The sequence below is a fragment of the Canis lupus genome, chromosome 3 (genome assembly GCF_003254725.2).
Source record: "Canis lupus dingo isolate Sandy chromosome 3, ASM325472v2, whole genome shotgun sequence".
Lineage (NCBI taxonomy): Eukaryota > Metazoa > Chordata > Mammalia > Carnivora > Canidae > Canis > Canis lupus.
Genome location: NC_064245.1, coordinates 29156015 through 29181042, shown reverse-complemented (window position 1 = coordinate 29181042; position 25028 = coordinate 29156015). Strand labels below are relative to the sequence as shown.

Genomic DNA, 25028 nt, shown 5'->3' with positions numbered 1-25028 from the left:
CTCCTTCCTCTCACTCACATGCATGTTCTCTACTCTCTCTCTCTCTCAAATAAATAAATAAAATCTTTTTTAAAAAGTGCTTAAAGGATTGAAAAAATAAAGGTAAAAGCTTTTATAAATGTGGAGTGGTAAAAAGCTCTATAGGCAGCTGGATAGAGAAAGATAATACGAGTAAATATCTCCTTAGCAAAAAACCCACATATTTAAATGACAAAGGCTGCGAAAAAAATTTGCAACTCAGATGTCAAAATGAATTTACTATACTTGATACACAAGGAGCTCCAAGAAATCACTAAAAATAAGATAAATACTCCAACAGAGAAAATGGCCAAAAGACCTGAATAGGTAAAACAAGAACAAATAGGCAGTAATCATGTGAAAAGATGTTCAATTTCCTTAATAATCAAAGAAATCTAAAAGCAGTAAGAAACTACTGATTGATATGAAAATTGATAAAGATTAAAAAGTAGGAAAATACCCAATGCTGGCAACAGCATAGGAAATCAACACACTTCTGTATTACTAATGTCCTAGTACAAACTGGTACAATCTTTTCAAAGTTTGGTAACATGCATCAATATCTTTCAAAAAATGTAAACCCCTTGATCCAATAATTCCACTTCTAGGAATTTATCCTGAGGAAAGTAGATAAAAGATATATGCAACACGATTATTACATATAACATTAAAAATGTGAAGATAATCTAAACATCCAGTTGGGGACTGAATAAATAAGACATCTACAAAATAAAACAATAATGCTATTATTAAAAATTAAGTTGTAAAAGTATGTTTGTATTGCTGTAGAAATATATTCAGTATTCATGACATACTGTTATAAAACCACAAGCCATATATATATATATATATATATACACACACACACATACACATGCTCAGAAAAATGCCTAAAAGGATATGGATGACCACTGCTTAATTCTGTAGCGTGGGACAATTTTAATTTTTACATTCTTCATGTTTCTCAGTATTTTCTCATTTCTCTACTGTGACTACGTATTACTTGTATAATAACAAGTTTTTATAACCTTAAAAGAAGATTAAATTAGTTGGCCAACTAAGAAACCTTTATAAATTACATATTTAATAGAAAATGTATAACTGTGGACAGTAAAAATTATCTTAAAGAAATGTAATTTATTTTAATCCTTATATATTTTAGGTAAGGTAGAACAAAACAATACAATGTGAGTCTAAAAACCCAAGTTCTAATTGTAGCTCTATTACTAGCCACCTGGTCCTCAGAAAATCATTTAACCTTTCTCTATCTTGGATTTCTCATGCATTAAATGAAGATGATTGCAAAAATCCCATAATAAATGTGGAGCCATTTAAAAAAGACATCAAATGCTATCTTTGGGTCCCTGGGATTACTTTGAGCCCCCAGTATTACTCTATAATAATGGTATTATAACATCCAGTTATTTGTAATTTAGGAATACAAAGATGAGTTAATTATGATTTAATTATTCCATTTATCAAATAACCCTGACAGAAATACCTAATAACTAGATGAACAATCTCTTAGAAATAAAAATTACCAGTAATTATACAGGTAAACATTATTTTGTCTTAGTTTCAAGTCCAATTTCTATAGCTTATTAACAGACTACAGAATTTGCTATGTGATAAAATAAGTTCACTTCTCATCTGTGCAGAGAAACAGGTTTCTAATTTTAATAGTAGGATAGTTAATGGCGGCAGTACTACTCTTTCTGTGACCTTCTTTTCCATCCCAAAAAACCAGATAAGGAGTGAAGATTCTTGACACTAACTCTACATGTGTCATCGTAACAGTTAACTTAACCTGAGACAAAGCAATCGCCTGCTCTGACTTAATCCTCCCAACTGTGATTCATCTATGTGTTAGAAGCAAAGTATTTGTGCCCAGTTGGAATTTTTCACTTAAAACAAAATACGGACATTCAGTTAAGTCAGTGTAATTTATCACTGTGTAATATATATTCCCAAGCAGATCACTCAAAATGTTTTGCACAAAACAACCTCAACGATATATATGGATAGATTTTCATCCTATGTACTTAAAGTTACTTAATATGAAATCTTATTGTTGTACGTCTACCCCTCCCTCACAAGTACTAATAATTTATGGTTGCCATACCATGCTGTCAAAGCAAAAAAAGGAATAAAACGAAGAAGCACCAGAGCCTTTTGCTAGAAGACACGAACAAGGTTATCTTGTATGTCTGTGTTAGAAAACCTTCTGCTCAGGCGTTCAGATCTCTTTGGCAAACCTGTGACTCATTATCCACGTTTGTGGGAATTCTGTCCTAGGGTTGCCAGGGGCCATCTCAATGAAAATGCACTTCCCTGTGAAGTACAGACCCAGTATCTAGCCACATCTCCCACTGGTAATTGGGGAAAGACACAGGTGGAGAATGCAACTGGGAACTGTACATCATCATCAGTCCAGGATCACTGAACTCTGCAATATAGCAAACAGGCCTCTGTACAAAATAAGACTGTCACAATACCATTTCCAAATTCTAACAGATTCTGTCCATATATGATTCCTCAATATGCTTCTGGGTTATTTATTATTTGTAAGGTAAATTTACAGTCAGGAGTTGAGAAAGTAAAAATACTAGGGGTTTCCTATAATTCCTATTACCGATTTTTTTGCTTTAGATTTTCATTTTTCTTCCCTTAAGAAGTGGCAAAGAAATAACTGAAGAACGCTTTCTTGGTTAAACTGTTACAAGCTTCGTTGCATATCACACAGCAAAAGAAGAGCCACAAAGTTAAGGCCTCTTGAGTAACATCCCATCACCTTCATTAAGGAACCACGCTGGATCAATGGTACCAATGCTTCATCACTAAAAACAGAACTAGGCATGACACTGTTGTGCTTTTCTTAGCAGCTCCAGGGCCTTGGAGTTAGGGCTCTGTGTCAGAGGGTCTCTCAAATAAAAACTTGTCTAAAAAAAAAAAAAAAAAAAGGAACTTGTCTTTGGTGGTGCCATTCATGGCTACAGAAAACAGGAGCCCCCAGAGAACAATAAAAGGGTGCTCCCAACATGTTAACTTCTATCACCACAGACAATCTGATCTTTAGAAAGACTTGCAGGTGGTTGTGTAAGAAGATGGCTATCAGGGAAGAGCATTCTGGAGCTGGAAAGGACATTCTCATACATGTACCTGAAAATGTGACTCAATGGCATAAAAATGGAGACTACATTTGGTGCTGTGTGTACTCGTTCCTTTTGCTTCATGGTTATACAAAATATTGTTCCAGAAGAGCCAACCCAGGTTCAGGCCAGGGATTGCAATCCAGTCTTCCCACTATATCATATTCAGAGCATCCTCACAATTCTCTTACAGTCTCCTCCAGACTATTAAACTTCAGCCACCCAAGACTCCTAGCCAGACTATTTGCCAAAAATGCTGAAATACCACTAAGCATTAATATTTATAGCCTATGATGGTTATCCCACAGCTACCACACGGCATGTGAGTTAAGCATGCTCCCTCCATCATCTCTTTTCTCTGCCCTACTCTATTTTTCTTATGACTACATCTTAGACCTACCAACCTACAAAACTTTATCAGTCCACTGGCTTAAATCTCACACTATGCTGATCCCTCCTAGCATAAAGCATTATTTTAATGATAGTAATTACAGAATCCTAAAACAAAAAAAGACTAAAGTTCAGAATAGGTTTTGTTAACAAGTACAAAATTTTATAGAATATAGACATGCAAACAATAAGCTTACCATTGACATTAACCAATGAGAGAATATTATCCTGATGATCAAGGAGGCGCTTAATTTCAAGAATATCCCATTCTAGTGATTCTTCTGTGGGTGCTACCAGCTGGAAAATTACTAAATGAAAATACAGATATAATTTTATTAAAATGGTCAAAGAAGACAATTCTATTTCTGCTAAAAAAAAGCTAACATTTCATTAAGTGAGAAAGATCTAAAATATTGAAAAACTCATTTCCAGAGAAAGCCTTATTCAGACTACTTTAGAGTATTTCTTTCAAATGCTTGAGATGTTTAAGATGATCTACTAAAATCCTGAGTATATAACTATTCCTTTATTAAAACTCTCCTAAACCCACAAGTGCCCATCCTGTCTAGGGCTTCAGTACAAATCTGGCTATCCTGCCTCCCTCTTTCTTTGGCCAGTGACTGGTCCACATCCTAGAATAATCTCCATCACCAGCTTTCTCTACCCATGTTCTCAGGTCAGTAAGCACTGCTACAAAATAAGCTACAAACGTCAATTCAGTGAAGACTTCAGCAGCTATTATTTTTTTTAGGCATAAACTATTGGATTATAAATTCTCTGAGAACACACCTCATAGTTTTTGTGTGTCACAGATGTTCAGTGTATTCCTTCAATATACTTTTGATTATAACAGATGTTCACTGTATTGCTTTACTCATTATCTGACTGTAATAAACAGCGTTATTTAAACTTGTACAAATCCTAACTTTAATCAATACAGAAAACCCCAAAAATCAAATCAACAGGAGTGATTCTATCAACATTTACTAAACATCAATTATGTTCCAGCAACTTAGACATCAAATGTGAATAAGGCCAGGCACTGCCCTAAAACACAGTCTAGAGTGGGAGTGAGACTTATAAATAACCTTATAATCAATGTATTAAGTGCTATAGATAAGCCACTGTACCAAGTACTATGGGTGCTCACAGATTAGGATGACTAATGTCTGAGAAGTGGGAAGAACCCATACCCTTTCCAGGTGGTGGATAATTACTAAGGTCTCTTTTCTTTCTCACATTCCTCTCTGGAAAACTGGTCATATCACATTTCTTTCTGTCTCTGGACAATATTTTGCCAACTGACACACCTCTAGCCAAGCTACATCATTCTGACAGCCATTCACATTCAAACTGTGGCTGTCAAAAGAAGGTTTTTCAGTAAATACAAAGGGAACCCCTCCTGATACCTATCAAGGTTGTGTAAAAATTCTACTTATAGTTGGAATACTACTAATGATCTTGAGATTGGGACTGTGGAATAACAGGCAATGTACTATTTAATCAAACTAACAGAAATAATAACTTGGAATAGTGATGAGGAATGGAAACCTACCAAGTAGATTTCTACAAACTACTAAGGGCTAAAGATAATGTGAAACTGTTCAGTGAATTCAGAAATATGGCCCCTATAGACAAGTATTCAGACAGTCACCTATGTAATAACTTCAAGGAAAGGAAACAAATATAAATTAGATCCGAAGACAAAGAGAAGCAATAGTCAATTCTAAAACAGAGTTAAGCGGGGCGCCTGGGTGGCTCCGTTGGTTGGGTGTCTGCCTTTGGCTCAGGTCATAATCCCGGAGTCCAAGGATTGAGCTCCACATTGGGCTCTCTGCTCAGCGAGGAATCTGCTTCTCCTTCCGCCCCTCACCGCACTTGTGTGCACTCTCTCTCTCAAATAAAATCTTTTAAGAACAAACAAATAAATAATAAAAAAGGGTTAAGAAGAAAGAGCTTGGTCTTCTAAATCAAGATGAAATCTCAGAGCTGATAGCCTTGCTTAGCTAGCAAAACCTCAAAGTCACTGAAACACACAAGTGCACTCAGAAATTTTATCTCCTGTTGAGGGGTGCTGTATCTCAGTTGGTTGAGTGCCCAGCTCTTGGTTTTGGCTCAGGTTCTGATCTCAGGGTCGTGACTTCAAGTCCCAAGTTAGGCTCTGCACTCAGTGCAGAGTCTGTTTGAATCTCTCCCTCTCCCTTCCCTTTTGCCCCTCCCTCCACTCATGTGCACATGCAATAAATAAAATCTTGAAAAAGAAAAAAGAAATTGTATTTCCTGTTGAAAGGAGTCTGCCCTCACACAGAAAAAGAAAAATTGGTATGGAACATTTAAAACCAAGAACATGGGCACAAATGGGTCTTAGAAATAGAAAAGGTGCTCTCTTCCAGAGAATGAGATTTTTTTAATTTTATTTTTCACTCATTTATTTAGTTTTAAGCAGGCTCCATACCCAGAATAGAGCCCAATGCAGGACTTGAACTCATGACACTGAGATCAAGACCTTAATTGAGATCAAGAGTTGGAGGCTTAACCAATTGAGTCACCCAGGCACCCCTGGAATTTATTTTTATGTAAGGAAAAATGGCACTGTATTTTTTTTTAATATTTTATTTATTTATTCATAGAGACACAGAGAGAGAATGAGAGGCAGAGACACAGGCAGAGGGAGAAGCAGGCTCCATGCAGAGAGCCTGACGTGGGACTCTATCCAGGGTCTCCAGGATCACTCCCTGGGCTGCAGGCGGTGCCAAACCGCTGCGCCACTGGGGCTGCCCATGGCACTGTATTTTATGATAAAACTAACAAAATGCAGAACCTCATTTTTAAGATTACCTATTCTTTACAATTTATTTTCTGAATAAAATCAACTTTAATTTCTTCCCTTTTTTAAGATGATATTCTAACTTCTGTTGAGGTATTAGTGTTGTTTTTACTACATGTCAATGAACTGACTCAATTACTCATCCATTCAATAAAAATCTCTCATCTGTTTGATGAATAAAAAGATGAATAAAAAGCTCTAGCTGTCAAGAAGCTCACATTCTGAAGGGGAAGAGTGAGGAGAGAACAAAAAAGTAAACAAAAGTATTTTTTTTTTAATATTTAAGTAATCTCTACACCCAACGTGGGGCCTACACTTACAACCCCAAGATCAAGAGTCATACACTCTTCTGACGGAGCCAGCCAAGCAGCTGCCTAAAGTCTTTTTTTAAAAGTAATAAGTGAAGAGCACCTCAGTTGGTTAAGCATCCAACTCTTGATTTCAGCTCAGGTCATAATCTCAAGGCTGTGAGACTGAACGCTGACCCCCAAGTCAAGCTACGTACTCGGTGTGGAGCCTGCTTAAGATTCTTTCTCTCCTTCTCCCTCTGTCCCTCCCCACACTCTAAATAAATAAATAAATAAATAAATAAATAAATAAATAAATAAATAAATAAATAAAGTCATAAGTAAAATGACACATGTGCGATTATAAGAATACAGAAGGAAAAACTTTTGAGAGCAGAGATTATTGGGTAAGGAAGCCTTTATTCTCAAAAAAATCCATATTGAAGCTTAAAGATTAAGTAGGGATTAGCAACATTAAAGAGGGCAGTGAGTAGGAGGAAAAGACCTGATACAAAGAGATAGGAGAAGTAAAGGCACAGAGGTGAGAACACATCAGAGGAGAGAATCCTGGGCAATTCAGTGTTGACAGACATGGGATACAGAACTCAAAGGAGATAGGAGAAAGAAAATAAAGGACTGGATTTGACATGTTAAAAAGTCTAGACTTTATCTTACTGGTCTTACATGGGTCCTCTAGGGCAAAGCTCTCATTCATCTATGGCAAAAATGAGAAAAAATAAGGTCACATCGGTTTTGTATGAAGTTAAATATATTCAATTTAAACTCTTCTTCTTTGCTGAGACCATGTTCTTCATATGTTTTTGTTAAAAAGTAATTTTAAAAAACAAGGGTGCTAAATGATAGTTTTTTGTTTTTAATGTTTTTACTAAGCAAAATACAAATCTGGCAACTCAGGGCACCTGGGTGGCTCAGAGATTGAGCATTTGCCTTTAGCTCAGGGCGTGAACCTGGAGTCCCGGGGTCAAATCCCACGTTGGGCTCCCTTCATGGAGCCTGCTTCTCCCTCTGTCTATGTTTCTGCCTTCGTCTCTATGTCTCTCATGAGTAACTAAATAAAATCTTTTTTTAAAAAAAAAAAAAACAAAACCTGGCAATTCTATGTTCATCTCCAAGAAGTAGAACTTTTGTACTAGTGAGAAATTTGAGAGTGTAGAAATGACCATTATAGGCAATAGAAGCCACTGAAAGTTTTAAGCAGAAGGGTAGCCTGCCTTTTAGACAGATCATCTCTGGCACCTCCTGGAAAATGTATCTGAGAAGCCCTAAACTGGAGGAGGAGAAGGCACTGGAGAAGGACTAGAGTGGAGGAGAGGAAAGAAGCTAAGTTAGGAGACTAGCACAACATAATAGGCAAGAAGGGAGTTGAGAGTCTGAATAAGCCAAGAGCAGTGAGATGGAAAGAAGACGATCAAAACACTTAGAGAAGCAGTCCTCAAAGTATGGCCCTCAGCCAGCAACCTCCTGCAATACCAAAATATGTGTTTGAAATGCAGAAGCTCAGGCCCCACCCAAGACCTACCGAATTAAAAACTCTACGTATGCCCCAGTAATTTGTGTTTTTAGCAAGCACTCGAGGTCATTTAAATGCACAGTAAAACCTGAGAACCACTACCTAACGTAGTAAAATCAGCATAACTCAAAGTGATTGGCTGGCTACAAGAGGAGAAAGGCAGGGAAGAGCATGGGAGTTTCTAGCATGATAAAAAATGGGGGAAAATGACATTTCTACAAGGAAGAGAAAAAAAACTAAACACAGAATTATAGTGTCTTTTGATACTATTCTATGACAAAAAGGATAAGCACAGGGTCCAGTAAATTACTTCTCTGACATGATTAACATGGGAAGGTCAGCTGAAAATTTTGGCTGCAAGGCAATGGAGCCTGCAAACAGCACTTAATAAATGGTAAACAATTAGCTCATGTTGTACTAGCATTTGCACATCTCAGGTCTGGTCTGTGAAAAAAGCATAAGCAACATCAAATGCCCTCTGGGATACATTAGAAAAATTCTTCAAGAAAAAAGCAACCTTTAAGAAACATGCTTACTCTATCATATCTGGGCACCCAAATTCCATTCAAAAGGCAGTGGGAACAAAAGGCTTTATTTTTACTATGGGCTCCCTGGCAGTAAAAGAGCCAAGAGTCAACAGTTAAGTGGCCTTCAAACAGCATGTTTATAAATCAATTAGTACATTTAAAAAATTCATTTTGCTACTCCCTCCCTCTGCTCTGAAGGCCCCCTATTACTCAGAAGGAAAAGGTATAAACTTCTCCCAAGACAATAGGCCCCAATCTGGCTTCCTGAGGCAAAAACTCCATAGTCGCTGCCTTAGTGAATTCCTATAAAGACTGTCCTCCAACCATCCAACTTAAGTTTTTAGTTTCCAGAATGCTGACAGTTGCTTTGTATGGTTAAAATGTCTGTTAAGTGTATGACTGTGGATCAGCGACAGAAAAGACTGTGGAATGTAAATAGCCTTCTCTGGCGTCAGACATATGGGGTTACCCTGCCCCCACTTGGCTATGTTAGATGAAGCACAAAAACTGACCTAATGTCTTCTTGAAAATGTCTCAGTCTCCACATCACCTCAACCATCACAGGAGACCAACACTGGGGCAGGGGCAGATGTCCCTTAAATTAAAAGTTTATCTTTCCAAAATGTGTGTACTTTTAAGTTTTTTAAAAAAGGAATAAAAGAAAAAGAGTCCTACTCACTCAGTTCTTTGCCAACTGCTGCCACAACACAGTTCTTAGGTATTTCGATCAAAGCACTGATCCCTTAAAAAATATATAAAGCAAAGGTCAAATTATTTTCTTTGAGGATTACATATAAAATAAAAACATTCTCAGATTTATATCAGTGTTCCCATAAGAGGGGTGGTAACAATAAAGCACACACATTTTGCTACACCACACTTCTTGCTCTCCGACATATGGAAAATGATTCTGTGAAAAGTATGTGAGACCTAAAGAAGACACTGATTTACTAAGGGCAAGATATGCTCTTTGAACACAATTATGGTCAACTTTTTTTTTTTTATTTTTATTTATTTATGATAGTCACACACACACAGAGAGAGAGGCAGAGACACAGGCAGAGGGAGAAGCAGGCTCCATGCACCGGGAGCCCGACGTGGGATTCGATCCCGGGTCTCCAGGATCGCGCCCTGGGCCAAAGGCAGGCGCTAAACTGCTGCGCCACCCAGGGTTCCCTATGGTCAACTTTTTAACAGGAATCCCTTATGAAAACCACCATTATCATTCACAACATGGCTAGCTTAAATAAGATGTAAAGTTGGCATTGTCCTCAATGTAAATTCATAAAGCCTGAGCAGGCACTCTGGCAATAAATGAGTTAAGTCACAACAGTCAACAGCTAACAACATGGCCTTCAAATAGTATGTTTTTAATCAAATTAGTACATCCACAAAATTCCTGTATTACTGGAAGAGTTATCTTTTTACAGCTGAATCATGAAATGACTCCAGGGTAACCATAACTTTTGTAAAACATGTTACCATTATTACTCTGTCAGCAAGAATTAAAGAACTGATACATTAGATTCAGAACCACAAACAAGTTGGTAAAAAAAACTTTTTAATAAGTTATTTTTCCATTATGAAATATATATAATACATATATACACACACATAAATATATATGTAATTTATAACATACACAAAATTGGAAAATATTCTACTCATTTGCTTTATCTTCCCACCCAACAAAAAACTAGCCCTCTTGTGATGTGGGTAGTATTTCTAACCTAAATCTCTTCTCCATGTAGGGCTGTTTTGACAGGATGCTTTGTATTTTTCCAAGTTGGAGGAGGAGGAGGGCATAGTGTAAGAGAAAGGGGGAAGGAACCCTGATACAAGATAAAGAAATAGAGACAGAGAGCAGGGAAAGGTAGCAAGAGGAGAATTCTAGGTGCAGAAAACAGCTTGTCAAAACAATGTCACAGGAATAAAAGGTACAGCACAAGGAATATAGTCAAAGGTACTGTAATAACATTGTATGGTGACAAACGATAGCTATACTTGGGGTAAGTGTACTACAACATATAATTGTTGAATCACTATGTTATACACCTGAAACTAATGTAACTTTCTGTGCCAACTATACTTGAATAAAAAAAGGTTTATCGAATAATGAAAACACTAGAAACAGCACTCTAGAAGTAGCAATTTAATACACAAATCAGAGAACATATTGCTGGAAAAGGGAAGATATCCTGTTGTAAGCCAAGGTTTTTTCCATTGCATTGTACCAGGATTATCTTTGCTTATTTCTAAATACAGAATAACTGTCCCCAGAAGCCCTCCTAGCTTAAAATCAAGCAAGGCTTATAAAAGGAGCTTCATAAGCCAAAGGTCTAAGACCACAGCTAATTCAAAGGCATTCTGTAATTTGGAAAACTCAAATCACAAAAAGCTTAACAATGGTACGCTATGATCTTCTCAAAGCTTTCTATAAGATTTTCTCAAAGGTTTCTACTATCTCTTGAGACACTGATAAATAGGGCAATACTGTGATTACTTAACATCACTCAAAGATAACTTGCAAAAGAATGGGAGATTGAATGGGTGGTTATTTCTATTAATATATAAAACATTCTTGTTATCCCTGATTTCAGTATTTCATAACATAGTTATAATAATTCATGGAATAAAATTCACGGTAACCATAGGTCAGTGTAAGAAACACAAAGGAAAATATACATGTAAATAAACAGATAAAACTCATGATAATAGGAAATATGAAAATACAATTCAGATACCACCAAGATTACTAATGATCAAGCATTCAATTGAGAGATAAAATTGTAAATCCTAGAAAGGTAATGGATTTAGTTTTGCTAAGACATCATGGGTTAGTCTTCTGACATTTTCCAATATCTATGTGGAGATAAGTTAGTTCCAAGTATGAACTGTAAACTTGGTTCACAGGGCTCCTGCTACCTTTAAGACATCAGTATGCTTAATTATGTTCTTGCTATGATATCCATGGGTTTATCTGATTACTTTTAAAAACGAACACAGTTAACAGTATATCACATGACATCAAGCTTATTACTCAACTCTACTCATTTACACTTTAATATTTTTACTCTGAATAGTTTTTAGTTTTATTTTTTAAGGTCCTTGCTATCAGAAGGCAAAACTGATTTTCTTCTGTTAAAAGCAAAAAAACCAAATTCTGAGAAAACAGAATTTTATTAGTAAGTTTGCACAATGCATAAACTTTATAGCAAAACCAATTGTAAAATGAAGTCATCCTCTGGAATCTAATAAAAGTCCAATATCCTCACAGATGAAGAAAATGCTATTAGAAAATCAGAAAGGTTTAATTCCACATGTCAGTGTGCTCATCAAACTCAGTTTAGGAACAGAACCCAAGAGCATAAATGAAAAGGTTTTTCTTAACCACTTTTGCAAAATTCTGTTAGAAGAAAAGCAAAAGCCAAAAAAGGGGGGACAGGGGAGCCTTCTCCCTCTAATTTGGGATGGAAATATACTTTATACAACCATAAACCTAAACTGGAGAAATATGGTTACAAGATATATTTAGAATTGAAAAGAAAAATCCCCTATATTAACCTCTGTATTCATGGAACGTCTCTTTGAAGATTCATTATATCTTTTAAAGCCTATCAATCACAGTTCATAATTACCTTGATTTGTTTTCTTACCTGTATCAGAAAGGTGACTGGTCTTACACAGGAGATCTAATTTTCGGTTCCACACACATAGGTCATTCCCACCAGAAAGCCAAACATCTAGTCTCTGAAGAACAATTAAACACTGCAAAATTCATGTGAAATGTCTATCAGTTTAGAATCTCAAGCATTCATTGGTGGTTTTCAAATACGTCTGCAAGTTCTCTGCTATCATTCTCTTAAGAGGTGAAGCTTAAGTCTCCCACCCTTGAATGCGGGCTCTCCAATGTACCAACTTCTAGCACATAAAATGTGGCGGAAGGGATGATGGTGTGTGACTTACAAGACTAAATCATAAAAGACATAGTAGCTTCCTCCTAGCTCTCTCTTGGATCACTCACTCTAGGGCAAACACATACAAGCAGCCATATGGGGAAAGATGCATATGCAAGAAAGTGAGACCTCTGGACAACAGCCAGCACTAACTTACCAAGCATGTGAGCCCCCTAGGAACCTCCAACCCCAAGCAAGCCTTCAGGTGACAGCAATTTCATCATACACACTGAGCCAAAACCACTCAGCTAAGCTGCTCTTTATTCCTGACCATAAATACTGTAATATTTATTGTTTTAAGCAACTAAGTTTGAGGTAATTTGATACTCAGTAATAGATAATCTATAATCTAAATAGGCTTAAATAAACTTTAAAAATAAAGATGACTTTGGTTTTTATGTGATTTTCAAATTAGTATCATCTAATCCTTAACTTAGGAAAATGAGTCCTTTACATTTAACAGTATTTTAAAGTCCACACCTTAAATTGTACTCTTCCCATCCATGACTCTGAGTGAGCACAAGGATAAGAGTGACAGAGAAAAACAAAAAAGAAAAGGAAAATGTTCTGGTAGTCTTGTCTAAGCAGAGGGTGGGGTTGCTTTTAAAGGTGCTGGAATAGGGGCACCTGGTTGGTTCAGTCAGTTAAACGTCTGCCTTTGGCTCAGGTCATGATTTCAGGGTCCTGGGATAGAGCCCCACACGGGGCTCCCTGCTCAATGCGGAGTCTGCTTCTCCCTCTGTCTCTTCCCCCCTACTTGTTCTCGCTCTCTCTCTCTCAAATAAATAAGTAAAATTTTAAAAATTTATGGCTGCTGGAATAAAGAGCGTTGAAAATAATCGATGTAATTTGTATTTCAAGAGTTCCTACCCTGCCTAATTTCTGAATGTTTAATATAATCAATAGTTTGCTCCTATCTTTTGCCAAATAATATTCCACTGTATGCATACAGTGCATTTGTCCATTCTCAGTTGGAGGACATTTAGATTATTTTTGTTTATGTACAGTGCTGCCATGAATACTCACATCAAGTTTATATGTGGACATATATTTTCATTTCTCTTGACAATGAAATAGGAATACCTAGGAGTGAGATTGTTAGGCCAAATGGTAACTCTGTTTATCATTATGATGAACAAACAACTTTCAGGGTGGCTCTACCATTTCACAATTCCACCAGAAACATATAAAAGTTCCAATGTCTCCTTATCAACACTTATTACCTGTCTTAGATATTAGCCATCTAGTGTATGTGAAATAGTATTGCATTATGGTTTTGACTTGCATTTCTCTAATACCTAAGATGTTGAGCTTCTTTTCACATGCTTATTGATTAACCACCAGTATTCTTTGGAGAAATGTCTTTCACATAGTCTATTTTAAATTGGGTTGTCTGTCTTTTTTTGTTGTTAAGTTTTAAGAGTACTTTCTATATTCGGGATATAAGTTCCTTATCAGATATATGATTTGCAAACACCTTCTCCCATTCTGCGGGTTGTCTTTTCACATTCTTGATAGTGTTCTTTGAAGTATAAATACTTTTTGTTTTGAGGAAACCCACTTGATCACTTTGTTACTGTATTTTTGGTATTATCCAAGATCCCTAACCCAAGATCGCAAATATTTTTTCCCATATTTCTCCTAAAAGTCTTACCATTTCAGCTCTTATGTTATGATCTTTGATCAATTTGGAATTAATTTTTATATATGGCATAAGGTAGGGATCCAATTTCATATTTTCTGTGTGGGTATCTGGTTGATCCCACATCATTTGCTAAAGAGACTGTTCTTGCTCTTTTTGAAAAGTCTTGGCATCCTTGTTGAAAATCAAGTGATCAAATACGTGAGGTTTTATTTCTGGACACTCAATTATATTTCACTGATCTGTATGTCATCCTTATCCAGTACCACGGTGTCTTGAATACTACAGCTTTGCAGTAAATTTTGAAATTGGGAGCTCTGAATCTTATAACTTTGTTCTTTATTTTCAAAATTGTTAAAAATAAATAAGCAAACAAACAAAAACAAAATTGTTTTAGCTATTCTGGGGTCCCATGCACTTCTACATCAATTTTAGGATCAGCTTGCCAATTTCGTGAGGGGGTGAGGGGGACGCCTGAACAGAGATTGTGTCCAATCTGCAGATCATTTTGGGTAGTCCTGCAATCTTAATATTAAATCTGAGTCATGAATATGGAATGACTTAACCATTTCCTTAGATTTTCTTTAGTTTCTTTCAAAAATTGTTTTATACTTATTGATGTAAAACTCTCATTTCTTCTTTAAGTTTACTCCTATGTATTTTATTCTTTTGGATACTACTATAAATTCATTTCATTTTCTTAGTTTTTCTTAATTTTCTTTTTTTTTTCTTAATTTTATTTTTGGATGTTCACTGCTAGTGGATAGGAATACAATTAATATTGTACATTGATTTCATATACTGAAGCCTTGCTAAATTTATTAGTTCTAATAGTTTGGTTATGAATTTAAGATTTAGTATACAGATCATGTCACTTGTAAATACAGTTTTATTTCTTCCTTTCCTTTATTTTATTAAGATTTTATTTATTTATTCATGAGACAGACAGACACACAGACACACACATACAGAGGCAGAGACACAGGCAGAGGGAGAAGCAGGCTCCATGTGGGGAGCCTGACGTGGGACTCAATCCCGGGACCCCAGGATCACACCTTGGGCTGAAAGCAATGCTAAATCACTGAGCCACCCGGGGTTGCCCTATTTCTTCTTTTCCAATATGGATGCCTCTTATATATTTTTTATTGCCCATAATACTGAACAGTGCCATCCTTGTCTTGTTCCTGATCTCAGGGGAAAAAGTATTCAGTTTTTCACCATGAATAGGATGTTAACTCTGGGATTTTCACAAATGTCTTCTCTTAGGCTGAAGAAATGCTCATCTATTCTTAGTTTGTTGACTACTTTTACCATGAGAGGGTGCTGAAGTCCATAAAATGCTTCCTCTGCATCTACTCGGATGATAATATGCTTTCTGTCCTTTATTCTTACTATGTATATTAGTTATTGATTTTTCAGATGTTGAACGGGGATAAGTCTATTTGATCATGGTGTATAAACCATGTTGTTGATTTAGTTTGTTAAGGATAACATACTTCTTTTATCACTTAACATCTTTAAAAAATTTTTCAAATTCTGTATGAATTTTCTGAAATACTTTTTTTTAGCATATGTAACTAATGCAATTTAACTATTTTCCTGTAAGACATTTAGGATACTGCCAATCATCTGCTTATAAAATACATCTGTAATATACATTTCTGTTCATAAATCTCTGCTAAGTTTTTTTTTTATTATTATTTGCTCTAAAGACTTTTCTGTAAGTAAAATTCTGGGCCAATTCATGTAATCATTTAAAAAGTTTCTTTAATAATGTCAAAATGCCTTCTAGGAATATCATCAATTTATATTCTCAACTGCAATAAAAATGCCAACTTCATCATTTCCTTGCTAACACAAACCCTTATAAAAACGTCACTAGCTCAAAAAATAAATATATTTCTTATATTTCTTAGGGATCTGAATTTGATAAATTACCTGTTCAATAAGAATTGGACCACCGAAACAAAGTGAGTGAAACACTACTTTTAACAACGTGTTATATGAAACATGATCACAGGAGAAGTAGATACAACCATCTAACTGACTAACATTACAGTAAAACCTCTTTAAAAAGTACTTTCAGCATACTGGAATAAGTTACTTCTTAACGATCAGTTCCTGTAACAGTTCACTAAAGGAATTTGTCCAAAATACATCACACTACTTCTCCTGTTCCTATTCCCTATTCCTTCAATTCATGTATTTTCATTTGAAACCTAATAATCTCTGTCAAATAGCAAGACTACTTTTCAAGGAACTTAAAGAAGCATCTTCTCAGATCAAATAAAACACAGAAATTTTCATCAGATCAATACTTTAGTGACTTCCTCAAAGATAGTCCATTGTTAAATTGGATACAAGCATTTCTGGGCACTTTCTTCCCTGGAGACTCTACTAAACTGATAATTAGAATAGCACGGTAGTACAAGATGGCTACCACAGATGCTGCCTTTTAGGAAAAAAAAAAAGTCAAATACATCAATTACTGGCATACAGCAAGTCTTTTTACATTTAAAGAAAAAAAGGAGTGTTAGCTCCAATACAGAAACAAGTTATCTTTAAGATAAACAAGGAAACAACACATAAGACTCTTTACCCAAACTTGCTGACATTATTGAAAAGCAGTGGCACTTTCTAAGAACATCTACGACAATTTCTACTGTAGGAATCCAAGTAACCAGGTCCTCTCCATGCTTGTTTCTTCAACATGGGGCAGAGTTCCTATCATGTAATAAGCCCCAATTAATATTTGTTTGTAAAATAAATGTTAATAGTAGCTGCCAATTAGCCACATAACATTTCTTTGAAAGTAATTGATATGTCTCATCTTTATGACCTTATAAAAAGCAGAGATTGAGGGCCAAATAAATCCACATTTTTAGTTCAAAGTACAAAGAAAACAGATTAGCTACTGCTGTAGTCATTCAGCAACATCTCTTCCTAAAAGTAAACATCCTAGGTGCTATCCTTTTCCTTATGTTGTTATATATTTACCCCTTGATCTAATTTCAAATTCAAACATTCTAGCATTTAATATATAAGTTCTCAACAATCCAGTCTTAGAAGAATCGAATAAATGTAGGTATACATGGAAGAAATAATTTTAAAACCAACGAAAGTAATTCATCTAACTTATTAAACATTTTTTCTGAGACAAAAAGATTATTACCATAAAATAACAGCTTAAAATTTTACCTTTACAGTAGACTGGAAGCATGATACTTTCCGAACTTGTCTGCCAGTATCACAATCCCATAACTAAACTTTTGTTAAGAAATAATTTCTAAACAGAACATTAAAATCTAAATTAGGAGATAACTTTTCTAATAATTAAATTGCAAATGTTACAAACTCAAGTAGAAAAATCTTTAAAGCATAAAATATTTAGCATTTATACTATTACCAAAATTAAATCATATAGTGAGTCATCCACAGCATGGCAGGCATACAATGTAAAATAAGTTTGAAGCAAATTTTACTATCAAACTATCAGAAAACATCAACAGGATGGTCTGAATCCTGAATATTTATAGGTATTAAATAGTGCAAGTGTTTAATTTTTAAGCCTTATTCTCCAAAATAGTCTACCATAATCTAATAAACATTCAACAAAGTATTTATACTAAAAACTATCGACTCCATTAATTCTTATTGAAAGCTCCTTCAAAAAAATAAATAAATAAATAAAAATAATAAAAAAAAAAAAAAGAAAGCTCCTTCAACACGCATGGCATGATTTACTACTGCTATACTAATGCAAAGAAGCCAGTTACAGTGCACTTACTGGTAAACGTATTTAAAATAATTAGAGGACCTCCATTAAGTGTCCAAGGTTAGCACAACTTAAGGAGTGTAACAATTTTCAAATTTTCACCCCATTTCCTATGGTAATGGGTGATGGTAATATATGGTAATATGGTAATATATATTTTACATCATGTCTGAGCACACATTTACATAGATGCAACATATATATACACATTCACACATATGTATATGGGCAGACTCTTTATCACTTAAAAGTTTATCTTCAAAAAAAAAAAAAAAGTTTATCTTCAACATTTAATTAATGAAGTTTGTTAATAGTGGAGGCTCAAGCAGCCTGGAATTATTTTTAATAATTCTCTAAATTATCATTTACAAGTAAAGTTCATATCGATACTGTCTCAGCTACTCATCTCTTTACTATAGTAGTAATTTAATAACTGTCTCTAAGCGTTATTAAAGTACCTCAGGAATGGTCTAATAAAAACAAAGTATTTTAAATTCTATTTTTGGAGATTATACTAATACTGAAAACAAATAAAAAGCTTTAGTTCCTAATATAATATTTGCCACAATGGAACAGTCAAGTTATTCTGATCTAAATACATGTAATATTGCTTATGCGATATTGTCATCACTACAAAATAGTTTACCACATGTAAATCTTACCTTGAAATTTTTTTCACATATTGACAATCTGTCTAGAAATCACCTGAACTAATGAACTCATTTAAAGTGTGTCATGTGGTGCCTGAGTAGCTCAGTCAGTTAAACATCTGCCTTCTGCTAAGGTCATGATCCCAGGGGTCCTGGGATCCAGCCCAGTGTTGTTGGGCTCCCTGCTCAGTAGGGGAATCTGCTTCTCCCTCTCCCTCAACCCCTCTCCCTTGCTCATGGGCATGGGCGTGCACTCTCTTTCTCAAATAAATAAAATCTTTAAAAATAAATAAATAAAATGTGTCATAAGGTCTGTCCTGGTTCTACAGAAGCCCAGCAAACACCTACTCCTTTGGGCTTACTCCAAAACTTACTCCCCTGATGCTTGAAACTAAACAGAATTCTCAGATAAGCAAAGACTATAGTAAGTGAATCTCTGATACTATTTTTTTAAAATACAGTTTCCATTAAGTATCTGGCTAAGAAAGAAAAAAAAAATATCTGGCTAAAGCCTTTATAAAACCAATTCCTCATACAAACATTAAAGGCTAAATTTAAGGAAAATATATATTTTTTAATATTTTATTGGGGGGGGGGAAGAGCGTGCGCGCAGGAGCATAATAAGCAGGGGGAGTGGCAGGCAGAGGGAGAAGGAAAAGCAGGCTCCCCGTTGAGCAGGGAGCCCAGTGTGGAGCTCAATTCCAGGATCTGAGCTGAAGGCAGATGCCTAACTGACTGGGCCACCCAGGCCTCCCTAAGGAAAATATTTTATGAAGGCAGTATTATACAGTGGTTCAGAGTTCTGACTCTGCAGTCAGATTGCTTGCCATCTGCCCTCTAATGGCTGTATGACCTAGGACAAGTCACTTAACCTCTCTGTCTCTCTTTTCTTATCTAAAAATGAGAATAAAAATAATTATAAGAATTAGACGTGTTAATATATGTAATATAGAATATATGTAAAATTAGATGTACTATATGTTAAACAGAACACATTAAGTGCCCTAGAAAACTTTACCATTGCTGTCACATCTTAAATTTTTACCTAAAAGTATGAGGGGGGAAGAATTTACTTTTCTAAAATTGCTTTTAAACACTAAACACTGAGCAGATGGTAATTCACTTTTCTGCCAAGCTCAGATGTTCAAAAGGTTCTTATGGGCTGGGGACATCACATTTATTTTGCTGTACAATGCTGTACAGACAAAAATGTGAATTATTCTCCAGTCAGACTCCTCTTTGTTTCTTGAGATTGAAAAGCAAACTGAGCTAAGTAAGTACTTTTAAGCCCAAATTCTCCATTTTCTATAACTTGATATAATAGTAACTCTGGAAAGAACAGCTTTAGTCATGGGGTTTCCATCGAGAATAAGTCTTTAACCTATTTCCAGCCTAATACTTTTCAGATGCCTAATACTTTTAAGAAGTGTATCATGAAGGCTAGAACAAAATCATTTTTGCTAAAATGAATGTACAGACAAGTCCCAAAAGGCTAAAAACGAATAATATATGTACTGGTCCCTTGGGTCACTACAGCTATTTCACTTTCTTCCAGATTTAAGGATATAATAACTGTTCTATCAGAAGAGGCTGTCAAGATCAGTTGATTTTTTTCTTCACAAGCTTCCAAGGAAGGAAATGTAATAAGAGCTGTTATCTTTTGAGTGTGTCCATTAAGTTCCAGAAGTTTTTCTCCTGTCTGAAATATCAATAAAAATTTTAATAATAGGCTCATATCATATTCACAACTTAATAATCTTAAATGACAACATTAAGAATCATATAGAAAATACATAATTTCATTTTTAATTACTTAGATGTGTAACTTCACTTTAAACAATCAAATAGAATCTAAACAGGTACTCATAGAGTAGCCATAAATAATTTTATTTTCTAATAGAAAATACCAATTTTTAGCTTATTTATATGAAAATTTAAAGGAATATTCTTTCCATATGGTTTTAAGAATTGCATAAATCAAAAAAAAAGAATTGCATAAATCATACATAAAAATATCAGTAACTAATCTGTTGGAAAAAATAGGGAGTCCTCATTATCCAAGTTCTTTAAGTCTCCAAACTTAAAGTGCTATTGAAGGAAATAAAAGTTAGCATAACAATAGCACAATCTATATACTGTACACATCCAATAGCAGATCAACCACTTATAAAGTCAGTCTCCACTCCACTTCTAACACCAACAGCTATTCCTATCCATTCAATGTCTTTATCAATCAGTCTCTGTTATTCCCAAGTAGTAAACATATAAAAATCCAACGTAAATATAACATAAATTGTAAATCTTTCTAAGGTTGCAGGATTTCCTGAACATGGTGAACATAATGTTAAATAATTGCTTTAATCACTGGTAAAGCCACTGAGAAATGAGGATCTGACGGAGTCAGACCAGAAAACTACTGATATAACAGAAGATAAATGCTTCAAAAGAAAATACCGTGAGTATCAAAAGACGAGGAAGAGAGGCCCTGGAAAAAATCTGGTGAAGCCTTAAATATTTTTGAAAAACAAATTAGCTTTTTATTACATTCCTATTAGCCAAACATGAGAAGAGTATTTTATTATGTTATCATACAATTTTGGAATAAAAATCGTATCTCCCACAAAAATCAACACTTGATTTCATTTTCAGAATCAGTGTATAGTTGCTGATAACTAAAATTTTGCTCAATAAGATTAAAACTTTCTCATAATAGAAAAATATTGGTTCCCATTTTAAACAGATTCATCCTAAGTAGCCTTTTCAAGTATTAAGTAGTTTCAGTATACTGATAACGCAGGTATACACTCAGATAGTGTTTATAAATGCAAACTCAACTATACAGTGATGTCTTATTACACAATTCACATAGAATTAATACACACCTGGGCATTCCACACAACTACAATTCCATCATCACCAGCAGATGCAAATCTGGGTAGACAAAAAAGGTAAAAAAAATAAATAAATAAAATATTCTGGTGAAATTTATGTGCTGAAATTACTAAGAACTATCAAAATTCATTAATGGTGTTTTGACCAATATTAATGCTGATTAGTTAAGCTAATTCAACAAATATTCATGGACTACCTTCTATGTTTTATGCCAGATACTGATCCAAAGATAAATAAAACCATTCACAGCATTACAATGAATCAACTGCTAAAACTGAAAGAATGAGGGAGGCCTATAAATAATCTTAAAAGTCCTTCTTGGCTTTATTTATTTATTTATTTATTTGTTTATTTATTTATTTATTTTTAATTTATTTATGATAGTCACACACACAGAGAGAGAGAGAGGCAGAGACACAGGCAGAGGGAGAAGCAGGCTCCATGCACCGGGAGCCCGACGTGGGATTCGATTCCGGGTCTCCAGGATCACACCCTGGGCCGAAGGCAGGCACCAAACCGCTGCGCCACCCAGGGATCCCTTGGCTTTAAAATTGTATGATTAAACTATCACTTTCAGCTTCACTGATAGGAAGTGATATTCCAAGACTGCAACAAAGGAATACATGTCCTTAGATAATTTCGTTATTTCTATTATTTTTCTCTGTCAATATACTTTAACTTTATTATTTAAAGCCAAGATCTCTCCTTCGCTCCTCTTGGCTCTTGGTCATTCCATGTAAATATTGTGTTCTTAGTTTGGAGGATCTGACGTTTTGTGAAGTTTTTTGTTTTATTTATTTTTTAGTGAAAATGCTTGAAATGCAAAGAGGTAAAGGAAAGTTTATTTCCTGCATGGAAAAAGAGCTGTGATGAACTCAGTTATAGCTTCTTTCTCCTCTTTACTTCCTGTTCACTATATATATACATATATATATAAAGAACCAGTTCTGTAGAGTAGAAGATATCCATGATACAAACACTTGCCAAGAAAAGTAATTTGTTATACAGGATTAATCATAGTGACTGCATTATAGTAATATCAAGCACTGTTCTCAAGCAATGTCCCAACACAGTGGTATACAGCAATCACACCATAAACATGTCAAGTAATTAATAATTTAGTACATAAGCTTGTAAATGATTCTTTAATGAATCAAAATTGATCCAAAGTTGTTCTCCTATCCCTTTCATTCACTTAAATTTGGTTTGTTTTCTCTTTTTTTTTTTCAATCGGTTTGTTTTCTGAATAGGAAAGAAAGTGGTATTATAGAAAGCCAGTATGAACTGTGTATAACTGACCCCCTATAATTAACAACCATTAATAAATAATAAACCACTAGCAGTTATGGCATTTAAAAAATGTGTTCTTCCTTGTAAAATTGTTAGTTCATTTCACAAAATCTGGGTGTGCCTTGAATGTCTTCATTACAGGAAATATTATTAGTCAAACAGGTCTGTCACTGGGGAACTGGTACACTATGACACAAAAGTTACTTTGTTCCTGAGAGTACCTGTTCTAATGAATTTTACTATATAAGATCCATAAAATCTCACTACTTCATCATATAATAATTTCCTTAAAACTCCGAACTGCACTTCAAGTTCTAATTTCTCATGCTCAGAGTCCCATAAATAACTATTGTCTTCGCTGGCTCTGACAATTCCCATATTCAGTACTGATTTCTAAATCAGTTACATCTCCTATTATGTTCAGTTACATCTCCTACTATGGGAGCTAAGAGATTATCCAGGAGATGGGAAATTGGTCAAATACATCCTCATCAAAGTCCTATTAACAATTTTTTAAAATAGAGAGCTACCTATCTTTTGAACAGAGGACCTTTAAGAACTTCCTAGTAACTAGTGAGAAATCGCATGCAGAATTATTTAAAATTCGTGCCTAACATTTATTATTTCAAGATGAAATATATAAAAGATCTGGAGATTTAAAAGAAAACAATCATTTTTAAATTAAAAATACAATTTATTTAATAAGACATTATTTTTCTGAATCAGAATACTAAACAATGCCTTAGTATCAAAAATAGTTGCTGGATGTCAATCTTTAATAGCTTATGTTTCTAGGCCTATTGATTTCTTTTTATTTGTATAGTGATGGTGGGGAGGCAGGACTCAAGGTCTTAAGTTTTCTTTGGTATAAAACATCAATTTCTATTGATTCTTGAAACTCTTATAATTGCTTTTCTCCCTTCCAGAAGACTGCAGGTTTAAAATACATACTTTTTCTAACCCTGTTTTTTAACTTCTCATTATTGTTTTATCATGTCTGAACCTCATGAGTTCACAATGAGAGACGATTGAACGGTTCAGAGTTTAGAAATGAGATATAGAGCATTTCACCTCAAACTTTAATTCAATCAGTAGTGAACAAAAGTTAAATCTAAACAATGCTCAATAGTAATGCATGAAATCACAGCCAATTTTTTATTACTCAGAGGTCAATTATCCAGTTGGTGGATTATTCAGGACTTTCAATTTTCTTATTTATTCTATTGCTGCCTCTTTCTTTCTTGCCTTTTTTTTTTTTTTTTGCCATTTCAGTATTTTTATTAGCTCCCCTAAAGAGAAAACATGAAGCTTAGAAATGCAAATCAATATAATTTTGCCACAAATTAGTATTTCCCATAAAATAACGAATAAAGGGTTGGGAGATCATTCGCAAATTACAATTATCCATGCTATTAGGATGGATAATTGAAAACTAGCTACACTTTATCAGTTTATCTTAAACTATAATCAGTTCATCCTAATCAGTCAAGCACACACTTCAGCCATCTGCAAATCAGAAATGAAAATTCAACCCAAGAATTTCTAATAGTAGATACATTGTAATTGCTAAAAAGAAGTAATGAAGTATAAAAAACGAGTAATTAAAATGCCAGTGAGGTCTGAACTATTCAATGGAAGGAAGAATTGTGGCTGTATTGCATTAAAATTATATAGAATAATTTTTTTAAACATTCTAAATTCATAGAATCCAAAGATTCAAGTCTATAATTAAGGTTTTAAGAGAAATGCTTCTTTGCTAATTATAGCACAAAATGTATTGGGTGAGATTCATGCTAGGTGACAGGGAAATGTCAAGATCAATTACATGTGGTTCCTGTTTCAAGATCTTCAAATTCATTGTTTAGAAATGTATCTAAACATTGATATGATCAAGTGTAAGACATTCTATTATTTTATGTACTATTAAGGAAAAAATACTGCCAATTATACCCAACACACCATCAATTATATGATGTCTCCAAATTTCAGAGATCTTAAAATAGGAAAAAAAATTCTTAGAATCAATGAAATATAGTAATTGACATATTTATTGATGTTTATGATGTTTCTAGTCCAACGAATCTCTGATTATCT

General features: G+C 34.6%; 1 protein-coding gene across 14 annotated transcripts in view; it reads right to left on the bottom strand.

The window, feature by feature from the left end:
• The window catches only part of WDR41 (WD repeat domain 41), a 204438-nt gene that overhangs the window by 10042 nt on the left and 169368 nt on the right, over positions 1 to 25028 (bottom strand). For all 14 annotated transcript variants that reach the window (XM_035714328.2, XM_035714329.2, XM_025437309.2 and 11 more), the window contains 6 exons: positions 21635 to 21683; positions 20320 to 20451; positions 17526 to 17588; positions 12386 to 12497; positions 9409 to 9471; positions 3755 to 3865 (listed from right to left, as the gene is read on the bottom strand). In XM_035714328.2, coding sequence (XP_035570221.1) covers positions 3755 to 3865; positions 9409 to 9471; positions 12386 to 12497; positions 17526 to 17588; positions 20320 to 20451; positions 21635 to 21683 — 530 coding nt within the window. The remainder of the gene's footprint in view (positions 1 to 3754; positions 3866 to 9408; positions 9472 to 12385; positions 12498 to 17525; positions 17589 to 20319; positions 20452 to 21634; positions 21684 to 25028) is intronic.